General features: G+C 38.7%; 1 protein-coding gene across 4 annotated transcripts in view; it reads left to right on the top strand.

The window, feature by feature from the left end:
- The first annotated feature begins 796 nt into the window (after nt 1-796).
- The window catches only part of furinb (furin (paired basic amino acid cleaving enzyme) b), a 45,723-nt gene continuing 29,188 nt past the window's right edge, over nt 797-17,331 (top strand). Inside the window, exons 1-4 of one of the 4 annotated variants that reach the window (XM_037254567.1) lie at nt 797-1,185; nt 1,392-1,491; nt 3,668-3,939; nt 17,096-17,194. In XM_037254567.1, the coding sequence (XP_037110462.1) occupies nt 3,766-3,939; nt 17,096-17,194 (273 nt within the window). In that variant the 5' untranslated portion in view covers nt 797-1,185; nt 1,392-1,491; nt 3,668-3,765. Of the gene's footprint in view, nt 1,492-2,288; nt 2,391-3,667; nt 3,940-17,095; nt 17,195-17,331 lie in introns of all 4 variants that reach the window. The other 3 variants (XM_037254566.1, XM_037254568.1, XM_037254564.1) reach the window with 3 other exon arrangements.

Genomic DNA, 17,331 nt, shown 5'->3' with positions numbered 1-17,331 from the left:
TGTAGCGCCCTCTATTCCAGTACGTGGTTTAATTGAACTGTAATGTAGATATTATTCCGCAAGATGACGCTACCACACTGTAATAGAAATAAGAGCGCCTCCCCCCTTTTTTTCTATCAGGGGTAAATTATTGTATTGAGATACAATACTTGTATTTATTCTGACAGAAACGATGAAAAAGTAGTTTTTGTTTAGATTGGCATTTTTGTCATACATCTGTATGTGTGTGTGTGTGGGGGGGGGGGGGGGGGGGGTCTCGTGGTAATCCAGTGTTTATATAGTCAAGGATGGGGCGCCCGTGACCCCAGGGAACATGTTAATTAGGATTCAATGTCATGCAGAAGTGTTTTTTTTACTAATAGTCACTGAGGAGGACGGGTGGAATATTTTATAATTACATATATTTAAATATTTTCTTCTTTCTGGGTGGTGTAACAGAAAAGAACTGAGAAACTCTAAATCTGTACAGATTAACGCAAATTATAACAAACTCAAACCCGAGACACGTCACTTAAAAATGTGTTTTTTAACAGTAGTTGTAGAAAACGTCTTTTGTGATGTATTATTATTATTATTATTATTATTATTATTATTATTGTCTTGATGCGTTACCCTGCACCGCTGTAGTATCCTCTCTGTGATGAATAAACGATTTACCTGTTTTTATCTCCTTGTATAGCTAGAACATTCATCCAAATTAATTATTTCTTGTATAAACGCAGAGAAGACCATTTAAATGACCTTTAGCCGCACCCCTCCGAACAATTATGGTTTCACGATTCAAGCACGCGCTCTATACGCTTTCGGTGTGACGCATTTCCCGGACAAAGGAGCAGGTTTGTTGTCATTCAGCAGCTCTCAAGCGCTCCCATCCTCCTCTGATCCCCTGCAGCTTCAATTGACCCGTTTCGACACTCGTGTTTACGTTTGTGCAACTCTGTCTTATAAACAGAAGAACGGCGTTTAAAGGAAAGAGGAATTGCCTTCGAAGGTTGAAGTCACCGGCAAAATAAAATAATGCTGAGGATGGCAAGTTGGACAAGCTAGCATTGGATTTCATCTTAAGCCGACAATATAATAGAAATAATTGGAAAGTTAAAAGACAAGTGGCGAGAGAAAGGATCAGTCCCGTCTGGCTGAAGATGGGGATGGAGTGCATGACGTCTTGGATTTTGACATGTCACGGTACGAGCGCATTTTTGTTGTTGACGAAACTACGAGTAAAACGTGTTTCCCACAGGGAGGGTCGCTATGGCAAAGTGGGCGGGTGCAATTGAAACGTTAGCAGAAACCTCATTTCTATTTTAGCTTTAAATCCGTGCGAGAGCTGCCGACAAGCATCTCACCAGTCTGCCCAGTGACGGCGAATCCGTTCCCAGTCTCGCTCCTAGGCAATGTGATCCAACGCAGGTGGACCTCTTCTAGGGGGCTTGAATGAGCACCACAATGGACACGCTCTCCGCGGCGCGTCCTCTCTGAAGTTTGTAGGAGGTAAGACTGTCACTCGTTGATTTTTTTATTATTTTTTCTTATGACAACTAAAGCATTTTTCCATTGCATATAGTCAGTTTCATATTCATGGCTTTATATGCACGTTACAGCCTACAACAGTCAGACAATGCATTAATTTTTTTCATAATTATCCACGCCTTCATTAGACAACTTCTCTCATCAATTGCATGTATTTGCGTGCGGTAGGAATTAATGACTAGTAAAATGTTTTGTAGGCTTGACTTTCAGAAAAACAAACGCCCCACTCCCCACCCCCCAATCAAGCTTCACGGTAATAAACGGTGTGAGGTTGGGGTAAATAAAGCGACATATAAAACTTGTAAATTATGGCCATTGTAGATTTGTTAACTTTCCTTTTTGGATGGGTGTGTTGATATTGGGGGTCAAGGTCACCATAGCAAGACCTTAACTGTAATTTATTCCAGTTAATATCGTTTGATTCTAGTTTAGTATTGAAGCAATGTGGCTTTAATGTTAAATCCCATTTGACTTGCAACACACAAATACTGTATACACTGCATAGTGCATACAGTTGCTACATATTTCTTCGTAAAGGAAAGGTTCATTTGTTTTTACAACATTATAGATTCACCCTTGACCTAACCTTGTCATGTGTTGAAATTGTTACAGCAGTGCAGATCAATTTCAGCTGTAAGATCATTGGAAACAGTATTTACAGAGGACACAAAGCAGTCAAGCATCGGAGAACAATATAGCAAGACAAAAGAGGTTATTATAGATATTGTTTACTCATGGGGCCATTGCTGCATTCGTAGACCGCATTTTCTGGAAGTCCCACTGTCGAATTGCAGTAAGAGCAAAAAATTGGATCTGATGAACTCTATCTTATTGCTCACTCAATTTCCAGTGCATCTCAGGTAAAAAGCTCTTTTCCTACTGTGTGTCCTGACTGAGCACAGTGCAATACGCAATTTTTTCCTGTCATACTGAACTTCATCTGCTTTTATAAATGGACACTCACCTGTCAAGGTTCTCCCGCACAATCACAGCAACATACTGCTGTGCATTCTTTTAGAGGGCAGCCCGAAGCGTGGTGGGTGCTGATTTAACTTGGGCACAGCCTGAAATAGAACTCAAGTGCTGGTTATGTTGTGCTACCTACTTACTATTCACCGGTGAAGCCAGCAAGTTACATTTTGGCCAGCTTTGTTTGCATAAATGAAAAAACTATAAGATGAGCTGACTGGAAGAATCTAACATAGAAAAGGAAGAATCTGTGACTTTTTTTTAAGCAACACATCGTTTTTTGCTGTTCAGTCAATGGAAATTGCTGTATTTGAGTTCCTCAGTCTCTCAGTTAGAACAGTAAACCAATACTTGACTTCCTTGCAAATGCTCAGTTTTTAAATAGAACAGGTCGGGCATTTGAAAAGACACTACTGCCTAGAGATCAGGAAACAGACATTTCTGTCTATCTGTTCCGTGCCATTTTATGTACAGTTTGCATGTACAGTGTAACCTCAATTTAACAGTATAATTGGGGGATGGGGTCGTCCATTAGAGATGATTTTTTTTTTCATGGCCTAAAAATACCCAGTAGCAGACTATTAGTTGTAATTTAGCTGGGTTTTGTTGATAACATTGCAGTTTGATTCCTATTGTCTTAAATAATTGTGGATTATAACAAGAGGGGACAAAGACAATTGTCATTGTATCATTGGTCTCCAACTGGCCCTGCTGGTCATTTAGCAGAAATGACTAAAATGCTGAAGCCCTGTCTATCAATTTCTATTGAATATCAAATTTTCAAACAGCGTGGAGTACAGAAAATTCCAAATGAATTTCCCTTTGATTAATTATTATTAATACCACAATGCAAAAAGTATTTAATTACATCCAATTAAAAAAAAAGTACCTAAAACATGTACACACAGTTCTTATTTTACGAATAAGGATGTACATTTCATAATCATCACCACAAAAGTATAGTATGTATAGTTAACAGTGCTTTACATATTTATTGAAAGGGTTGTAAAAAGTCATGTTAAGTTTTACTGCCAACCACGGCCTCATTAATATTGTGGCTGTGCTGTCTACTTTTCGCTTTGGTGTAAGTGGGGAATTCTGACCCAGAAGTGACACCATCAAGAAAATATTTAACTTTATCACTCACTTTGTGTTTTGTCATCTCTAGGCCACTGTTCTACTTTACCACCACAAGAGATTCCAGCTCCAATTTGGCTGTGACGCAGTGATAAACCCACAAATACACTGCCCTGTGTTTCACTTGTCATGGATGCCCAGGTGGCTCTCCTGCACGTATGGACAGTCCTTGTCCTGACAGCAGAACTGAATTGGATTGATACTGCAGAGGTCTACACCAATGCTTGGGCTGTCCAGATTAATGGAGGCCCTGAGGAGGCTGATCGCATCGCAAAGGAACACGGTTTCATCAACCATGGCAATGTGAGTCGAACATATAATGCGCTGTAACTGTGCGTGCTTCGTTTGCTCTCAAGATGTTGCTGTCAAGTATGATTGTCCTGACATTCCGTGTGGCACTAACTCTGGTTGTGTTAGAATTCTCTCTGCAACAAAAATCTGTAGCCCACCACTCTTCTTTTAGCGCTGACTTGTCATGCTTTAGACTTGCTTGCAAACCTTTCATATTCATTTCTTTTAGCGTATGATAATGCCAGGTCACAAGACTTGTGAGCAGTTCTAATTAGTTTTATGATAACCACTCAATTGTTAGAGTAGTAAGAATTTTAAGAAAGGTAGAGTATTGCAAAGAAAACTTTACCTTGCTAGCATCTCATCCTTATTTCTAGAAATTATAATCCTCTAATTTAAACTCTCAAGCATATCAATTTATACGCGTAATTTGAGTGAATACAAAATGAGTTACAGGCCAGTGCCATGTCATAAACTTGAACCTGAATTGTTGCATCCTTGAACGAACCCTGACGGAAAAACAACATTTGGGCTGTGCGCAAACACTCACTAACCTTCGGCACTCAGTGAGATACGAACTTTATTGCTTCATTTACTTTTTTAACTGTACTTGGAGCAGTGGAGGATGACACTTTCTGCTCCATTTTTTTCACTTGACTGGAGCGGTGTAGAATCACATTTTAAACTCAAGTGAACTCAAGGTGAAAAACTCGAAAACTCGCAAATTGGGTCGCTTGTAAATTAAGGGACCACCGTGTATTATATAGTCTCTCGACTGCACAGATTTAAACCTATTTCTAGTGGGTCTCCACCAACTGCAGTAAATGGGGGCTCACTCTAAGGAGATACCATGTGGTGAGTTATGTTGAGTAAAATTTCTGGATTAAAGAAAAAAAATCTTATAATGTTGCTTGATGTTACTAGGCAAAAAAAAAATGGAGTTGTTACATTATGTATTATTTTCATTGTCTGGGATTTCCTTTTGGCGCAGTGCCTCATCAGCCATTTTTATTATTTTAGTCTCTGGCCACTGAGAGAAGGTGCTGCTCCAGAGGAACGATGTGCTGAATATATGTGACAGTACAGTGACTGTACAGCAAGGGTTATGAGAGGGAATACATCTGGCAAGGCATTTTGAAGCTGGGGGATAAGACTGGAAAGGTCTTAGTCATTTTTCTGTCATCCATGGTGGTAGTTCCAAAGGGAGGCTGAGGGAACGGATGTATAATAGAGGCTAATTGGATTTCTCTTTCTAATGTGATTATAGGATCATCAGAAAGCTGATTAGGTGTTCACTTCTATGTCCAGTAATGTACAAATGTATAGTATATTGATGAATGTGTAGTTTTGCATATCGTAATTCAGTTTAATTGTGTTTGACTTGTCTTGAGGATGAGAAATTGTGTTTGTAAGTGTTTAGTACGAGGCATTGTAGAGGGGTAGGGTATGCTTCCTGATTGATTTTTCAAAACCCAACTATCTCCATGTACTTAATTGTTTTATAGTTTGGCACCAGTTGACAAATTCCATTTTATTTCAAGCAAATAAGAAATTAGATATAGAAAGAATGAGCTGTTATTGACAACCACATGATAACTATTGATACTTTATCCAGCGCAGTTGAAAACTATTTGGCCCAGTCCTGATTTCAGGTTTGTTTGGGGTTTTTAGGCCGATTAGACCATCCAAATTGATCGTTGGTGTGAGTGTGAATGGTTGTTTGTCTATGTGTGCCCTTGTAAATATATTTTCAAGTAGCATTTTAAATGGACTATAGAAGGACGTATGAAGTTATATGACGAGCGCATAAACCTTAGCGCTAGTGATCTGATAAAACTCCATGATCACTTTAAAGACGTTAGATAATAAAAAGTTAGGCTGTTTGATCTTTATTACTGCTTTATTACAGTGTTAAGGATAGCTCGGATTAGTTTTCATTCGGAAAGCGGGAAGTTCAGGGAAGCACCTCATCCACACAGTCACTCACAAGTCAAAAAGTGTCGCCAGACACACAAGTAGAATTAGTGGCTGATTTATTCTCTCCTCCATCCAATTCACATAGCATCAAAATGACTTACTCAATCTGATATTGTCATCTGCTCCCCAAATTCTGGACCCCAAAGTCCACGTGAAATCAAGATTTAGGTGTACTTGGATTGCATTTCTGAATACGTTTTTACACCTGTAACTTGGAACTGTCTCGGAAGGAATACAATTTTCAAGTAACCCCCCACTCTAGCCCTGGTTGCCTCATTCCAGTTTTCCCACCTACCACTCTTTTTTTTCCCAGTGTGGCTAAAGCATCGGTGGTGCATGGTGCATCAAATTATGTTATCTTCCTCTGTTGAGATAACAAATGGTGGGAAGCTATAGAAGTCGCCATATCTCTGATTCCATACTCGCTGGAGCAATAAAATCACAACAGCGGCAGCTGCCAGAATTGCATCAAGCTGGCAGAAACTCAATATTATGAGTCTAAGATCTAATATTTCAAAATCAGAATCAAGCTATCGAGCCATAATTCCCTCAGTGCTGCAAAATTAAGCCGAAATATTCTTGCTCTCTGCTGGATAGTTATATTGCCAAGGCTGTAGGACTATTGCCAATTTCTCTCAATGCTCAGACAACTTGCGTTTGAGCCACCAGCCTGCTGGGTCAATTCATCATCTTCTTTCCAGTTCACATCAAATGACTTGCATGATCTTGTCGCAAAGCAAACAATACTACAGCCCAGTCTGCGGTCTTCAGATGTGTCAGATAATTTGTCTCTGGCTGTGTGGGATGAGTTGATAGTTTTGCTCAGAAATGACAGATGCTTCCTCAAGTGACTGCATGCATGCAATTTGCTCTAACTTTAGGCTTTGGAGAGTTGATTGTAGTATTTTCAGGTGTCTTTTACAATTGTCAAAATGAATATATCAGAAGATATCATTTAGGCATGCCAGGAGGCATGGTTTTTGTGTGCTTGTCTATTGCCACTCATTTGTTCAGCTATGAAATGATTTATTTAAAGATGCATCAAAGTATCTTTCTCTAGCTTGCTTTTGCAACCCCCCAGTACCACTCTTCCCCACCCCAGTCACATCGCCTTGTTTTCTCTCCAGTTCATTTGTGTTTTGAGATGTTTCAACTCACACTCCACAGTGTTATGCAGCTCAAAAGCACGATGGTTGCCCTTGGAGTATCTGCTGTCAATTCCCACAAGACTCTGAAGGAAAAATAAGGGCAGCCTATCCAGAGAAAAGCTGTGAAGTCTTTCTATCTGCTTTTTTTGGAATCCCATATAACAATGATTGTTATGGGTTGTGTATTGTTATGGGGAGGGTTTTTTCCCCCCCATGGTTAAATTTTTAGATATCTTATCATATCTTGGTGAATAATAAAGAATATTACACTGCATTTTTTATGTATTTTTTTCATTTTGTTTGTGTTCAAACAACTAATAAAGAATGACTGACAACTGTTGCTCTTTTTCTTTTTCAACCTCTCCTTCTTTTCGTCACTTACACTATTAAGCTGCAAGAAGTTCTTGCAGAGCTCTTAATGTTACAAGCGCTTTCTCTTTAGTTTTTCATCCTCCACTTTCCTCCATTCAATAGTTTCTACTTTAATCAAGTGCTTCTCGTTCTCAGGAAAATAGTCCTGCTTGTCTTATTGCTGCCTCTTGTTGAAATGCGTCACTCCATTGTGAATTAAACCTCTAGCCAAGACTTTTGATTTTAGTTTTAAAATAGGTATATGCGATTTTAAATATCCATCCGACTTCTTTTGTGGTCTTTGGTGTCTAAGCAAGGAAGTCGAGACTCTCAGGTCAACCAGTAGACATGGTCTCTCCAGACATGCATACAATAGAATACCTCACCAAGGAGACATGCAGTTTTTGCCTTATTGACCATAAAGGTGCATTCCACTTGGCCTCCCTATAGCCATCAGCTGCTTTTGGCCTCCCACAGGCCTTTCCACTTCCTCCACAAGAATTGATAGGCATACAATCTTCCACTTGTTCCAGGAATTTCGAACATCGTGCGAAAAGCGGTTCAGAAAATGGATGGATGGACGTACGGACAGATGGACGGATGGATGGAAAACTAATACTACTGAGACAATGTCAGGCATTATTGCAGTCAAAATTTGCTTTGTGAAGAAGTAAACAAATACTTCTAAAGGTGACGGCTGACTAGATGAGTAAGAGAGCAGATGAAAGCAGTCTCCTCTGAGACAGTATCTGCTTGTTTTAACATTGTCTCCTCTTCAGAGGCTTTTTTAAAGTCAAGTCACAAGGCACTTCTGCCTCTACATTATTTCACCCACACTATACATCAAACCAACAAACCTGGTGTATTTGCCATTTACTGCCCAGATTTGTTGTTGCTTTTTTGTAATTACACATTCATTAAAATCCCCAATATTTTATTACAATAATATATTTGTATATTAATTAAATGGGTTAGATTTCTGACTTGGATTCTCAGAAGCAGTGAATACGTCTGAAAAACAGTGGTTTCTCTTTTGACTAGAGGCAGTGCTGCTGCTTCACAGCAAAATGTTCTGTGGCCAAATCTCAAATCAAGTCTCTGTTAGTTAACTGTTAAATTGTATGTGTGAAGGTGTTTCCTGTGAAATGCACCACTTTTCTTCTGCCATCGTTTGTACATTTGCAATACTCAGAAAGCTGCAGTTGAATAAGTTAAGTGAAGGTAATGACGCTACAATTAAATGTGTGAAGTAATTATCCGTCACTGCAATGCAGTTGCTGCGCTGATTTGATCACAGAAATGCTCCAATTATATTGATATGCTTCAACTGCAGTCAGTAGCTGTCAACTGTAATACAACTAATTAATCCTTGCAGGAATTAAAGCGATTGGTATGACCTTATCCAAGACTCTGCTGCCGTAGGCAATTATCTGCCTTTAAACTAGATGTGGCTAGAGGCACAGTCTACTTGATAAAAATACAACCATCTGGTGATATGACATGTGTTGGGTTGATTTGATGAATTTTTGGATCTGTTTGACTTTTTACCATGAGCCAGACTAATACATAGAGTTCTGAGCTCTACCTTTGGGCATTGCACAATGCGGATAGACATTCTGGTGCAGCTGTTCTGATTCCCACTTCTACATTTCCCATCTGCTTGCATTCAAACACCGTAGAATATTAGTGTCCCCAATTAATTGTTGCTAGGAAGGGAAATGTAGACATATGTGTTATCAGTTTTCACAAAATCAAGGATATCTTCTGCTAACTCAAAAGCTGTAAATGGTGATTTTTTTTTTTTTTTTTATAAATGGTATCTGGAAAAATTGGTGGGGGGTCGTATTATGAAAAAATAATTTTTAGTCTGTAAAAAAAAATCTCTTAAAGATACACTATAGAATCAAAAATGCATTTCTAAAATGGGTCAAGCAACAGTGAACATCGGACTATATGTACCTATCCTTTCCACATTTGGGGTGAGGAAGTGTGCTAGCTTCTGTCACTATAGTCGAACGAATAGCGATTGCATAGACCTTTTTAATGAAAGAGTGTTTTTTCATTCATGTTAAAATCCCATTATTGAGGTCAAAGTGTCATCTCTCAAAGGCATTGTTGTGAGCTCGCTTCAAAATGTGCTTCACTTTTAGGTTTTCCATTCTACACACACAACTACAGTATATGGCGTTGAAAAACCAAATATTTCTGTTTGCTGCACCCTTGAGACGCATTCACTGAACTGCCAGTGTTCAATTGAACCCAGATTAAGAACCACTGCACAATGCTCTCTCTTGCGCGCATGCACAACACACAAACAAACACACGCACGCACGCACGCACACACACACTTTTAAAAGCCAGAACATCCCCGGCTTCAGTAGAGAATGTATGCTGTGTGGAACAAATGCTTCTCAGAGTCAGGGATGAATGCAGTGTACGTTGACATTTTTTGTCCCAATTGCATTCACCTTGTGAATCTATAGTGCACAGTCGAGCTGCAGTGCTGCATGAGCAGCTTTATCTAAAATGTAAATGCCTTAGGGCTTCTCTGAATATTGTCTGAAATGGCATGGTAGTTATCCAGTATATGTAACACCAATTGCTATCTTTGTAAATCGGGATTTTTATTTTTTTAAGTAAAGAATTAATGTTGGCAAGGTATTTTCTTTTACTTTTTCCACAGGGCTGTTTGGATTTTTTTCCCCTTAATGTATAAAATTGTCATTTAGAAAAAGCATTTTATCTTAGGTTGTCTTAAAATTGGCTTGACAATTAAATTAAAAAAAAATATATATCAAATGAATTGATTGATGAATGAATGAATGAATGAATGAATGAATGAATGAATGAATGAATGAATGAATGAATGAATACAGTGTGTATGCCAGTGTGTTATCGTTGTTTGCATGAGCTCTGAGTGCACGCAGACCCACTTTATACTGTAAAGTGGATTAAAGTATCCTTTATACTTGCAAGATTATACATGAAGTATTGATAGCTTTTTGTTAGATGTATCTATCAAAATAAATTGATAGAAGTAGCACAAAACCATCCTCCATAAATGCTGCATGACTGTAATGCAATTTGTCAGCTGATCTGTCATGAATGTGTATTTCTATATATGAAATACATTCAGGATGTTAATCTGCTGTAATAACAGTATGTTCCCTTTTTGTGAGTAATAGAGGTCCCGAGAGATCTAGTCATAATGCACAATAGCAAAGCATTATTTATCATTATTATGAAGGCTGTCATGAGACCATGCTCAGAGGTCTTTCCGATATTCTGTGGTCTCTTTTGCTGTCAGTGCAGCCACATAAATGTTTACACCAAGCACAGCACAAATGACTGTATAGAGCAGGGATCTTCAATCCTGATCTTCAGGGTCTGGTGTCCTGCATATTTTATATGTCTCCCTGCTGCAACACAGGGCGAATGGTAACATTCAATTGGGTCTCTCGGCAAGACCCTGTACGCTATACACGGATTTCCAGCCACTGCTGGTCCCAAGCCCAGATGAAAAAGAATGCATGGGTTGCCTCAGGAAGGGAATCTGGTGTGGACAGACAGACGGACAGACAGTCAGACAGACAAAGTACAGCTGTTGCCATTGCCATTGTCCTTTCTTGCACAAAGCGTTCACGTGAGCTGACTGGTTATGTTTGTCGTCCAGCAACACTCCAAGATATTTACACGTCTGCACCACCTCTACACAGACTCCATTGATGGCCACAGGCTCTGGATGAGGCCTGGGCCTCCTAAAGTCCACCAGCATTTCCCTGAACTTGAAAAAACTGTGCCAACTATATCATGCGAGTGGCTCGCTGTGGAGACTCCCGATAAGGAGAAACTGAGAGTAACTTACATTTTAAGAGACACTTTTTTTATGTTCTGTATTATAGTCACAACTCATCAATGTCATTCCATGTATGTACAGGTATCCCTTCCTAAATACAAAGCCATTTGTGCTGTATGAGAGCAATGGCAGTATTTGATAACTGATTTGCACATTACAGTATTCCTTAGTCATTTCATTGTGCGAAAAAAATAATGAAACATGAGCTGATATTTATTGCAGACAATGTCAGTGTGACCGTCACTGTTATTCTTTATCCTTATCTTATGCTTTGTCCCTATCTTTGGAAACCAGCTACTACTACTCTAAGTGGGTTTGTCCTGATCACAATTCTTTGCACCAGTCTCAGTCATTCTGTTTTGACGCACTTGACGCGGCAATGTGTTGAGAAAAGGGTTAAACGAAATAAAATAACACCTACAGTGTGTGAACATGCTATCAATTTGTACTATCAATCATTTGCAGTCAGTGTTATCTTTGCTTTGACCAGTGGCATAAGGATAGGGTGGGCAAAGCTAAATGAGGCTGCATTCCAACGTTCTACCAGCTTGAACATCGCAGGCTGCACCTTTTAATAATACAGTAGCATCAAAGGACTAAGATGTTATTCAGTAGGGCACCATCTAAACAACAAACAGGAGGGAGGGATTGTATTATTGCAGATATTAATCTCAATAAAGAATGGTGTGGTTGGTACAAGTCCTACTTTTTTTCTAAGTAGGTTTGCCTTTTTGTGCTATGTGTTTAAAAGTGCCGACAGCCTCCATTTTTCTGAGCTAAGCCCTTGAAGGTCAGAATACGGAGATGAGCCTGTTTAACATATTTCCTTCCTGTGTTTCATCATTGCTGCAATACACCCACAGTCATCCCTGCCTCCAGTCTTGTATCTACAAATAGATGAATTGATATTAAGTTATCTTGCTAAAAATGTTCTGAGTGATAGTACCACTGATCTTTTCAATCTTCTGTACAAACAAGTATCAGTCTGGACCTTTATCTATTTTCTAGTCCAATAGCCCACACTCTTGATATGTAGCAGATGCAGGGGATAGATATATGTACATATTTTTTGCATGATGGAGACACACAGAAGAGTTTTGAGTCAGGGATGAATTACTCACTGTCTAGACTCTAGACCCAAAATGGTATTGTGCAACTTTCTTTTGATGCATTGAGGTTGAAAGACTAAAGGGAGCCCCAGTTCTAACCCCAAACTACAATATTTCCTGTCTTATGGTTCAGGAACAAACAGACAGACAAACAAACAGCAGCCGCTTCAACTGATCACTCTCGCACCAACCGTCATGAAATAAAATAATAAAATAAGAATATTTAAAAAAAAGAAAACCTCTGCAATGGCAATACAGATTCTAAAGATTGCCCTTATTTGCATAATTCTATGCGTCATTGCTTATGCTCTTTGTCAGATGCACTCATCACAGTGGCATATTTTTCATCATGTCTTAGTAAGTAGATCCAACCACACTTCTTTATCTGCTGTAAATTTATGTTCTTTATACGGTCATTAAAAAGCCTAAAAAAGACGTACTTTTTTTTATCTTTTAATATTCTTGCTGAAATTTTTTTCAAACATGATTCCATCATGTTCCCTAATATTATTTTGAAAATTAAATTTAGTGAAGGTTTGCAAAAGAAAAAAGGATGTGTTATTCTCAAGAAATGATGGTACGATACTCTACAATTCTGTTTCTGTCTCGGCTCAAGAGAATAGAAAAGAGACTTTTTGCTGGATGGTGCACTGAGATTTGACATGATTTTTTTGAAAATATGATGTGATCTAATTTTTTCCTTTTAATTTTTCCATCGAGATTTGACGTGCTTTAATTTTTCATAAGCTTAGCTTCATCATGCACGACCTGTTCTTTAATAGATGTTTATTGATTAAATTCTGAAAGTAGGGGTGGCGAGTAAGGTGCCAAGGCATTTGGTGGTTTCTTTTGTTAAAACAACTGTTAATTCTGCCTTAAATGTAAAGAATGGCTGATTTCTGTGAGCAAATTTCATCATTGTCAGTAATTAATATCCAGTAATACTCTTGTCTGTTTCAAGTTGTTTTATTATGTATTATTCAAACTAATCAGGGTAGAAACTACATTATCATTTGTGATTACAGAATTTACATTCCATGTCTTTGCAGTATTTAATTTTGGGTGAGAGTGTTTTTATGCAGGGTTTCCCAAACACCTGAATTATAATTTTTTTCATCTTCAGACTCAAATGTACAGAAATATATGTTATTTACATACAGAAAATTGGCAGATATAAACATTTAACCAATAATGAGGAAGCTAACATGCATACTTAACAGACTTGAATTAAAAACCCCAAGAAAAAACATGAGGTAAATTCGACCAGTGGCCCAGTGACCAGCTTATTTACTTGGTGTGTCTCTATTATGCTTGTGATATATTTTCACATAAAATCTTTGCAATGCGCCCACATAATTGTTTGAGGCTTTTCACAGCTTAGCTTTTCCCAAGGCAATTTTCCTGATGAATGCAGTCGAGGCAAGGAGGCTGCAGTTAGAGCTAGGATGTAAACAAATAATTACCTCTCATTTGAAAATACCCAATTAGCTCTGGTTTTAGACCAGGCCTTTCAGCTGTAATTTGTCTAAAGATAGCAACTGGGTCGATTGCAAATTGTGTGTATGTGTGTGTGTGTGCGTGCGAGCGTGTGTGCATGTCTGTGTGTGTGTGTGTGTGTGTGTGGCCATCAAAATCTGTCATATTTTTTCTTTTACTTTACTTACTGTGTGTGCGTTTTGTGTAAATGCCCTATAACAAATGGCAGCAAATAAAAGCCCATTGAGATGGTGACAGTTCGATAATTGTGTCTATTATTTCCATCTCAGTGAAACAACAGTTGGAGCTTTGCATCATCTGTCAAGGTTGGGTGCTTCTTTTATAGTAGTCAGCTAATGATGTCACTTGTCTCATGAAGTTGACCCTGACTTTACACCATCTGTCCATCAGTCTGTCAATCCATCCATCCATCCATCCATCCATCCATCCATCCACCCATTTTGCTGGATTTTCATGTGTACATTTATAGGGCTTGGGGTTAGGGTTAGTTTCAGATACACTGCCACTTGAGTGAAGTAAAAGAAAAGGGGGCAGGACCGCAGCAACAGTCACTGTTGCACTTTCAGCTATTTATTCAGCGGGATAAACACCCAACGCATAAATTCAAAATGAAGAGGCGCAAGGTGCACGGAGGAGCTCTCTGCTGCTGGTCTGATAGACTCCAGGCTTCTGGGAGTATAGGCATGTCTTCTTCCCACTCCTTTTTGAGCTAAAATGCTATTTTATTTATATTTAGTTGTTTGTCTTTGTCTTCTTACTTTTACGCCCAAAATAAATAATCAATCGCAAAGAGTTTGTAAGTATGGCCATTGGTAAGTAGAGGTTTCACTGTATTGATAGCTATCAAGAGGGCTTGCTATTAAGTTGACAGCATTTGAACAGTTAAAATAACACTTCTCGCTTTTTTATATTTATATTTAAAGCCATTGAAGTGAAATGACATTATATTCAGCAATGGATGCACATATCCGCGTGTATCACCAGCAATTGTGCATTTGCCTGTTTTGTACATTGTATTTTTTTGGGATGACTGTAAAGAGCATATAAATCCTCAAATCTTGTACATGCTTGTCCACTGTATTCATTATTATTAATGCACTATTTAACATTTTGATGCAGCGCATTTCCAATGAGCACGTTATTTCTCCAGTTATCCTTATACGATTTGCAACGACTCGTTGACTAGGCAAAGCATCGACTTGACCACTGCGCAATGATGGTTATAGCTTGTTCGATTGTTCTTCAATTTTAGCCATCACATTATAGTCGTCTTGAATATAGAAAAAGAACTGGTTGTTCAATCCCTACCTTTTAATGAAATTTTCCATGAAAATGTTTAAATAGAAAAATTCCAATGAGCCTTCAAAGTCTTTTGCTGGTGGATTCTGGTGGGACTTATGGGCTTTTCTGGTAATAGAAACAGTTTAGCTGGGGATCTATTTACTAAGGATTCAAAGCACATTTGTTTGTACTATACCTTGAGGCATGAAGGTGTAGACAGGGTGGAAAGAGAGCGAAATAATTTAAGTGAGAACCCTGAACTTGAAAAATATGAACTTCCGAAACTGTTCAGTGAGTAGTTTAGAGTGCAGTTAGCATCTAATGCAAACTCATTATTTATTAGGAACCATAGAGTCTTGGTCTAATGTATAAATACCTTGGCACTGCAAGTATTAGAAACAGGTTTGTTCCACAGAAGCACCGCCTTAGTGCAGCACAAGTCACTCTGCTGCCTTGTCGTTATTAACGGTGATGTTGATCCCATTAATTTCATGGGTCACACCTATGTCTTGCATTATTCATTAGGGGGTTTCCTTTTATGTCTTTTTTCATTATTTTAAGACTCAAGGAGGTAGCCCATGTAAATTTTTAACCAACTAGTGAGGGCTTTTATTTCAGCCTTGGACTTCGTAAAAAGAGAGTTTTTCAAAACTGTCCAAAGTGTTTGTAATGATAGCTTTAGGCAAACATTGATAGTGTACTGTGAAAGATAAAGCTCAGTTTGCTCTATATATGTACGTATATGCAGCCTACAGTATGCTGTGCTGGTGGTGTTGTGTATTATATAAAGGTACGTTTGACAGGCAGTGGTTTGAATCTATCATCTCCATTTACAATTGTTGCATGAACACACTAAACTTCATCACATAGTCATGCAGCTGTTGTCATTCAAATTTGTTTGGTGTAAAAGTTTCATTTACACATTAAAACAGAGAGGATGCAGTATTTTGATAGACACCATTGGTGACAAGTTGCTGGATTTAAATTCATTACAATTGTTTGAATCAGCAATGTGTATTTTATGTTGGCATTTTAGTTTGCATCATGAGAGCTTTTTCACGAAGCTTTCTCTTTGGAAATGGTGCAATTCAATGGGCCTGCCATGTAGATTTGTATGCACTTCGAAAGAAAATTATGACTTGTTACATTGCAAAGTAATAAGGGTGATTTACTCTCATCGGATTTGTTGTCCCGTCGTAATTTTTAAATTCAAATCAAATGGGACAGCTGGCAACTTTCTCAATCCTTCCAGACGAGGCTTCATGCCTCCAGTCTGGTCAGTCAGCCGGCAGCCCCAAGAGGGCTTTCATCCTGTTGTCTTCTCTCTCTCGTCTTTCTCTTCAAACACATCCATTCTTCTTGGTGTGCTTGTCAAATCTTGCATCTCACTCCACTCTTCCCTCCCTTCTTCTTTGCCTTTCTGCTTCTCCTTTTCTGCTTCACGAGGCAGGGAAGGTGAGTCACTCTCCAGTGGCACCTCAGTACATATTGCAATATTTCCTCAATGAAGACTTTTCTTTACTTTTCCTTTGTTGTTAAATTTTTGTGCATTAGTGCACACAATTTATTTTCATGTATCTATGTATGTATGGATGGATAGGTGGATGGATGGATGGATGGATGGATGGATGGATGGATGGATGGATGGATGGATGGATGGATGGATGGATGGATGGATGGATGGATGGATGGATGGATGGATGGATGGATGGATGGATGGATGGATGGATGGATGGATGGATGGATGGATGGATGGATGGATGGATGGATGGATGGATGGATGGATGGATGTTGCTTGGCTGCCAGTCCGACCACCACCAAACATTTGTACCAAGGCATACATCAGTGCAAGTGACAAAATGTAATGTCCATCACAACACAGTTACCAATTAGCAACCTTTAAACAAACTGTAAACATATTTACTGTTGACATTTCTGTATTTCTGTAGGTTTTTGGAGATTATTATCACTTCAGACATCACGCTGTGGAGAAGCGAGCTTTTTCTAGACACACGGGGCTGCACATCAGACTGCAACAAGATGCACAAGTAAGACTTTTTCATTCAATCACAGCTAATTACTGAGGCTTAAAATCAATTTGCATGTGAATCATTAGAAGAAACTGATGTTGATGTGAAGGACAGCTCATTTTAATCTGTTTTGGCAAGTCCCACTAATGCTTCTA

Source organism: Syngnathus acus, chromosome 6, assembly GCF_901709675.1.
Source record: "Syngnathus acus chromosome 6, fSynAcu1.2, whole genome shotgun sequence".
Lineage (NCBI taxonomy): Eukaryota > Metazoa > Chordata > Actinopteri > Syngnathiformes > Syngnathidae > Syngnathus > Syngnathus acus.
Note: the sequence above shows the minus strand (reverse complement) of the source record. Positions and strands in the feature narration are given on the sequence as shown.